Source organism: Propithecus coquereli, unplaced genomic scaffold (assembly GCF_000956105.1).
Source record: "Propithecus coquereli isolate 6110/MARCELLA unplaced genomic scaffold, Pcoq_1.0 Scaffold188, whole genome shotgun sequence".
NCBI classification, from domain to species: domain Eukaryota; kingdom Metazoa; phylum Chordata; class Mammalia; order Primates; family Indriidae; genus Propithecus; species Propithecus coquereli.
The window spans coordinates 1,367,451-1,375,657 of NW_012143634.1; the positions used below are offsets into that span (position 1 = coordinate 1,367,451).

General features: G+C 35.5%; 1 protein-coding gene across 4 annotated transcripts in view; it reads right to left on the reverse strand.

Moving 5' to 3' along the window:
• KDM6A (lysine (K)-specific demethylase 6A) overlaps positions 1 to 8,207 on the reverse strand; it is a 195,830-nt gene that overhangs the window by 107,387 nt on the left and 80,236 nt on the right. For all 4 annotated transcript variants that reach the window (XM_012642815.1, XM_012642813.1, XM_012642814.1 and 1 more), the window contains exon 4: positions 6,866 to 6,915. In XM_012642815.1, coding sequence (XP_012498269.1) covers positions 6,866 to 6,915 — 50 coding nt within the window. The remainder of the gene's footprint in view (positions 1 to 6,865; positions 6,916 to 8,207) is intronic.

The following is an 8,207-nucleotide window of genomic DNA, read 5'->3' on the forward strand; positions in this document are numbered from 1 at the left end:
TCAGGCTGGTCTTGAACTCCTGACCTCGAGCGATCCTCCCACCTCGGCCTCCCAGAGTGCTAGGATTACAGGCATGAGCCACCACGCCCGGCCTAAAAATCAGATTTATCTCAGCCACAATTCAAAAATCAATCCTATACTCATACTCATCAATTTATGATCCACTGTGGATATAAATCATAAAAAATATTACAAAGTCATAAAAATAGAAAATTATACCACAAAAATCACTGAGTCATAAATGTGATCCCTGGTCACCACCAACCACGAAGCACGTTTACTGGGTCAATAGTCACTGGATCACAGATAGAACCGTTATATCATTTACTGATGTTTAGAAAAAAATTAAAATGAGTAGCATTAATATCTGTAAGTGGCAGCTGTACAGGTGGCAGTTCCTAGAGGGTGGTACACCCAGAGAGGGCATGGAGGCTCTATGACCCTTTCTCACATAACCTCACCCTATGCATCTCTTCATCTGTATCCTTTATAATAAACCAGTAAACACATTTCCTGAGTTCTGTAAGCCCCTCCCTGGAGGCCCAGACTAGAGACTGGCATCTGAAGTGAGGGCAGTCTTATAGGACTGAATCCTCAGCCTGTGAGATCTGATGTTATCTCTAGGCAGACACTGCTAGAATTGAAATGAATCATTTCACCGCAGAACTGACTGCCTGGTGTGTAAAGGAAAACCCCCACATATTTTGTTACAGAAATGTTCTGTGTTGTGAAAGTATGGGAGAAACTTTGTTTTTTCCTATATTCTCAGACCATTCATTATAAAAACAAAAAGCAGGGGGCAGAGGGAGAAGACCTCAAAGTAAACTAGTAATAGAAGGAAACGTCTTCAGCATAAATCTACGAAAACCCTACAGCTAATATATTCTATGGTGACAATTGAGTGTTTTCTCCCAAAGATCCAGAACAAGACAAGGAGGTCTCCTTCTATTCAACATAGTACTAGAAGTCCTTGCCAGTGCAACGAGGCAAGAAAAAGATTAAAGGGCTTCTACAAATTAGAAAAGAAAAAGTAAAATTGTCTGTGTTTGCTGAAAGCATGATCACATACACTGAAAATCCTCAGAAATCTACAACAAAGCTACTAGAATAATTTAGTAAGATAGCAAAACACTAGGTAAGCATACAATAATAAATTATGTTCCTATATAATAGCAATAAACAACTAGAAATAAAACTTTACAATGACTCCAATCACAGTAGCATCAAAAAATAAAAACAGGAATAAACTTTAAAATTTTGTGATAAAAACTATAAAATATTGCTGTGGACTCTTAAGACTAAACAGAGGATGAGACACACCATGTTCATGGACAAGCAAATGCACTATTATTGAAGACAAATTCTCCCCAAATTTGTCTATGCATATAATGTAGTCCCAGTAAAATCCTAGAGGGAGGAATTGACGAACTGCATCTAAACTTTACATGGAAAGGCAAAGAACCTAGAAAAACCAAAACGATTTTGAAAGAGAATATAGGAAACATAATGCTTGATTTCAAGAATACAGTAACCAAAACAGTGTGATAATGGCTTAAAAATAGACATACAGATCACTGGGACATAATAGAGAATTGAGAACACAATATTAAATGGTTAATTGATTTTTTTCAAAGAGGAAATGGTAACTGGAATTTTAAAGTGCAGTCTTTTCAACAAATGATGATGTTATTCAGGAAAAAGATAATAAACATTGATGCTACCTCACATTATAAACAACCTGAAACATATCGTAGCCGAAAATATAAGAGATAGGACTCTAGAACTTCTAGAAAAAAGGGATGAGGAAATCTTTATAATCTTGGGGTAGGCAAAGATTCCTTAACAGTTCACAAAAACCACAAGCTGTTTAAAAAAAAAAAAAAAAAAAGATTACATGGCACCAAAATGGTAAACAGTTGCTCATCAAAAGATATAAATAAGAAAATGAAAAGGCAAGCCACGGACTGTAAGACAGTATTTCCAAAACATGTATCTGGTGAAGGCATTTATCTAGAGTATGTAAAGAACTCATACAACTCAATTAAGGAAAAAAAAAAAAGAATGGGCAAAGGTTTGAACAGGTAATTAACAAAATAAGGTAGACAAAAGACCAACAGCATGTAAAAGATGCTCCACATCACTTCATCAGGGAAATGTAAATAAAACTAAATAAGAAACCAATACTACTAAAATGGCTAAAGTTAAAAAGACGGACAATATCAAGTGCCAGCAAAGATATGGAACATTTGGAAATCTCATTCACTTTTGGCTAGCATATGAAATAGAACAACCATTTTGAAAAACAGTTCTGCAGTTAAACCCACAACTGCAATGTGACCTAGCATTCCCAAATCCTATGTATATATACCAAGAAAAATTAAAAACCTATGTCCACACAAAGACAAATATGTTCACAGGACTTTATTCATCTAAACAAAAGCTGGAAACAATCCAAATGTTTATCAACTGATAAAAGGAAAAATTGTGGTGTATCCATTCTATGAAATCCTACTTAATGATTAAAAAGAACACAATATTGATATATGCAACAACATGGATGAGATACACCATGTATCTCTACAGCTAATATCATATTCAATAGTATGAATCTCAGTAACAGTATGAAAGACATCAAAAACAAAAGAATGCATGCTGTTTGAATCCAGTTATATGACATTCTAGAAAAGGCAAAATGAGAGGGATAGAAAGCAGGTAAGTGGTTGCCTGGGACCAGGGATTAAGAGTGAGAAAGAGGCACAAGGGAGTACTTCAAGTGATCAAAAAGTTCTTCAACTTGATTACGGTAATGGTCACACAACTATGTAAGTCGCCGAAACTCAGCAAACTATATGCTTAAAATGATGTAAATTATATCTCAAAAAAGTTGGAGAGAAAAAAAGTCACCAGATATTTTTGTGAAACTAGATGAGTTAATCAGAAAATTTATATGGAAAAACAAGCAACCAAGGACAACCAGAAAAACCGTAAAAACAAGACCAATGCGGAAAGGGTGCCCTGATACTACCTTATGTTAAAACATAAAACTTCTGTAAGCAAAATAGTTTCATATTAGTTCATGAAGTGACAAACTAACAAAACAAACCAGAAAATCCACAAATAGATAAAACTGCATATGAATATTTAGCACACAATTAAGGCAACATCTCAAATCAGTGGAGGAAAAGATGAATTTTAAAGAATATATCATTGGGATAATTAGCCATAGGAAAGAGATAAACTTAGATGTTGCTCACACTATACATCAAGGATAAGACCCAAATGGGTCAGAAATTTAAATGTAAAAAAATTAAACCACTCAAGTACTAAAAAAAACTGTGGGTGGATTTCTCTTAACACCTGGGAAGAAGAAAAAATTATTCTATGATTCAAAATGCAGGTGCGAGACAGGAGAAGACTGATGAATTTGACTATATAGGAATAAATATCTGCATGGGCAAAAACAAACACACAAAAGTAAAACAACAAATCACAAACTAAAAAATTAGTTGCAATATCTGCAACTAGTATCACAGACAAGAAATAAATATACCTAATTGATAAAATATAACTACATAAAACAGAAAGACAACAATGGCCCAAAAGAAAAATGGGCAAGAGACATGAACAAATATTTCAAAGAAAAAGAAATGCAAATAGTCTTTAAACTTTAATTTAAAAAAAGCTCAATCTCACTAACAATTAAGAAAGCGCAATTTAAAATTACAGTAAGATACCATTTCTCACCTATCAAACCGGCAAAAAGTCTGCCAACATAAAGATTCTTCATTAAGACCAAGAAGAAACAAGTACTCGCATATATTGTTGAAAGGAATACAAAATGGTTCAATCCCAAAGGAGCAGATATCCTTCAACCCAACAGGCCCACTTTTTTTTTTTTTTTGGAGACAGAGTCTCAATCTGTTGCCCGGGCTAGAGTGCCATGGCGTCAGCCTAGCTCACAACAACCTCAAACTCCTGGGCTCAGGCGATCTTCCTGCCTCAACCTCCCGAGTAGCTGGGACTACAGGCGCGTGCCACCACGCCTGGCTAATTTTTTCTATTTTTAGTAGAGACGGGGTCTCACTCTTGCTCAGACCGGTCTTGAACTCGTGAGCTCAAGCGATCCTCCTGCCTTAGCCTCCCAGAGTGCTAGGATTACAGGCGTGAGCCACCACGCCCGGCCAGCAGTCCTACTTTTAAAGGAATCTATACCAAAGAATCACTAACGGAAATACGAAAAGACATTTCTACTAGACTGTTTACTGCAGCGCTCTCGGTAAAAGCAAAACACTAAAGCATCTGATTGAATAAACCAAGGCAAAGATTTCTTAGGTACTGCACAAAAGGTACAAGCAATAAAAAATAAAGTCGATAAATTGGACTTCATCAAAATTAAAACCTTTCTACTTCAAAATACGGAATCAAGAAATTGAAAATACAAGCCCCAGACTTTGAGAAAATACTTGCAAATTATCTACCCAATAAGGGATTGTATCCAGAATACATAAAGAACTCTTACAACTCAATAATTTTAAAAACCTCAAGTAAAAAATGGGCAAAGGGTTTGAATAGACATTTCACCAAAGAAGATCTATAAATACCTAATATGTTCATGAAAAAATGTTCAGTGTCATTAGTCACTAGAGAAATGTAAATAATAAGATGGTACCATAATAAGATGGTACTTTACATCCACTAGGATGGCTACACTCAAAAACTAGACAATTACGAGTGTTGGCAAGGATATAAAGAAAGTGGAACCCTCATACATTGTTGGTAGAAATGTAAAATGGTATAGCTACACTGGAAAAAAGTTTGGCAGCTTCTCAAAATGTTAAATATAGACTTACCCTACAACTCAACAATTCCATTCCTGCGTATCTACCCAAGAGAATTGAAAATATTATGTCTATACAAAAACTTTTACACAAATGTTCACAGCAGCATCATTCACAATACCCAAAAAGTAGAAACAACCCAAATGCCAATCAACTGATAAAAGAATAAATAAAATGTGGTATACCCATACAATGGAATACAGTTAGCCCTCCATATCCATGGATTCTGCATACATGAACTCAAAATTTCCAAAAAAGCAAAAAACAATAAAAAAAAAATGCAACAATAAAAAAATACAAATAAAAAGTAAAACAGCACAATGACTATTTACACAGCATTTATCTTTTATCACATACTATAAGTAATCCAGAGATGATTTAAAGTATACAGGAGTATATGCAGGTTATATGCAAATACTACACCATTTTATATAAAGGACTTGAGCAAACTTTTGGTATGGGGGGGAAGGGGAATCATCTGATTCCTGGAATCAATCCCCACGGACACTGAAGGATGACTGTATTATTGAGAAATAAGAAAAGAATAAAGTATTCATGCTACAATATGGATGAACTTTGAAAATATACACTAAGTGAAAGAAGCCAGTCATAAAGGCAATATATTATATGAACCCAATTATATGAAATATCCAAAAAAGACAAATATATAGAGACAGAAAGTAGATTAGTGGTTGCCAGAGGTTAGGGGTGGGCATGAGGTTTCACGCTAGGGAGATGAATAAGATCATGGTTATGGCTGCACAACTCCGAAAATTCACTAAAAAAAATCACTGATTTGCATGGTTAAAACATTTGAATTTTATAGTATGTCAGTTATACTTCAATAAAGCTTTAAAAAAAAAAATAAGTCACAGATTGGAGAAGGTATTTTCAATACACTAAAAAAAAAAAACCAAAAATTAGCAAAATATATTTCTAAAACTTCTACTCAGCCTTCCTAAAATCTGGAAAGGTTGACTGTTGAAGGACTTTCCCAGACAAAGCTAGCCTGCAAAGACTGGAATAAGTACCTACTTTTAAAATTTCTACAAATCAAAAAGCAAGATAAACTAGGCAATAGAAAAAAATCCACAAAAAATCTGAAATGCCAATTCATATAAAGAAACCTCATTGGTCAACAGACTTAAAAGTAAATATGATGTGAAAGGTTAACCTGCTTAAACTAAGATAAGAAAATGGATGATTCATCACTATGCACAGTCTTTTATTTAGGTAGGTCTTTTGAATGGTTAGGTTCAGCTCTTCTCAGAGTTCCAATTATAGACAGGCTATATAAGAAAAAAAAATTCATCATATAGTAACTTTCCTATTATACCTTCCCATTTTAGCCTGATATACCCACCTCCAGCCTTCTTTTACTCCCAGGTACCAAATTAAGAAAAGAAAACCAGGTCCGCCAGGCTTGGTGGCCCACGCCTGTAATCTCGGCACTCTGGTAGTCCGAGGAGGGAGGGCTGCTTGAGCTCAGGAATTCAAGAACATCCTGAACAAGAGTGAGATTCCATCTCTACTAAAAATAGAGTCGCTACTGAAAAATTAGCCAGGCATCCTGGCGTGTGCCTGTAGTCCCAGCTACTTGGGAGGCTGAAGCAGGAGCATTGCTTGAGCCCATGAGTTTGAGGTTGCAGTGAGCTATGATGACGCCACTGCACTCTACCCGGGGCAACAGTGCGAGACTCTGTCTCAAAAAAGTGGAATTCCAAAGGGTGGGTGGAAAAAGAAAATACAACCAAGGAATTATTTTGTTGTTTGTTTGGTTTTTGCTTCATTTTAACTTATCACACTTAGGATCATATTTGGCCAAGAAAACGTCAGATAAAATGCAAGAGGGTTCACACAAGATAGCATGAAATAATATTCATTTTTCCCTTTTCCAATCCCTTCCCCCAGAAGTAATATTTTTAAGTAATTAACAAAAAAAGCAAGAGTTCAATTCATTTTGAGTATAAGCAGCAATAATCTGCCCCCAAAACAAACATGAATTAAGCATACAAATGTGCACTAACCTTCCAGTAGTCAGATTGTAAACTGTAGTACCTCTGGTATGCAGATAATGCTGAAAGAGGGAAAATAATGATGAGTCACAATTATGTCTCATTTTAAAATCAATAATACAAGTTTTAAGAAACCTCATAACAAGCTTCCCACCACCTCCCAGCAGACAGTAATATTTTAAAGACCAAGCAATTTAAAAATCTGGGCCTCCCTATACTCAGGAGTTCAAGAATGTAAAAACAGGGTCAAATCTGAGACTTCAATTTGAACAGCATCTAGGCTAACCCCTTGGATCAATTTGACCTTCCTCAGAGACCAACATTAACAGAGGATTAAGACTTTCCAAGGCTACCCCAGAATGTGACAGATTATTTCTCATAAGAGACCTCACTTCCAAGAATGACTAAGAACTTAACCACCTCAAAGAGCAAAGGAATTATTTCTTTTGTGACACTTCCTTCCATACAATTAACAAAACAAAACAAAACAAAACATCCTACCTCACAATTACCTTTCTCCATCTCAATTCCAAATTAGGGGAACCCATATCCTTAAATCCATTTTGAGGCATAAAAAGTTCTAAAAAACTTAAATTAGATCCTGTCAACCTATAAGTTGGTGAAGTAGGGTAAAAAAGTAAACTGAAAGTTACATACATAAATTAGAATTAGTAGAGAGCGCCCTTTAAAAATAACTGAGGAGCAAATCCCATCCCATATCAATTAAATCAGAATTTCTTAGAGTGGAGGGCTAAGTACTTTAAGATCCTCAGTTGATCTTACAAGAAATAGCTAGGACTGAGCAACTCCCTTAAAGACAAAGGCAGTAAAAGAGAAACAGAAGTAGGATAATAAAGTGGCAGCAGCTTGGATACGTTCTAATATGCTGGGGATTTTTACACATGAAGTAATTTATGAATTTCAGACACTTGTACAATGAAAGCAAGTTGAAAATATTACTCAAAATGCTTTCATAAAATTAAATAGGCAAAGACAGTTGTAACAAAAATTCAAAGTAATGAAGAGAACTTGCTCTATCAGATATTGAAATTATCATAAAGTTACAAGAATTGGAATGGGAAAAGAACTGAAAGCCCAATATGAGACTTTGGTATATATAAAAATTAGTATAGGACATAAGTGGCATTTCCAATCAGTGGAGAGTTAATAATGTAACCAGCACCCAAGTACTTATATATAAGCAAAAAAGTGAAATTTCTGCTGGGCATGGTGGTGTACCTGTGGTCCCAGCTACTCAAAAGGCTGAGACAAGAGGATCCCTTGAGCCCAGGAGTTTGAGGCTGCAGTGAGCTATGATGGCACCACTGTACTCCAGCCTGGTGACAAAGAGAGA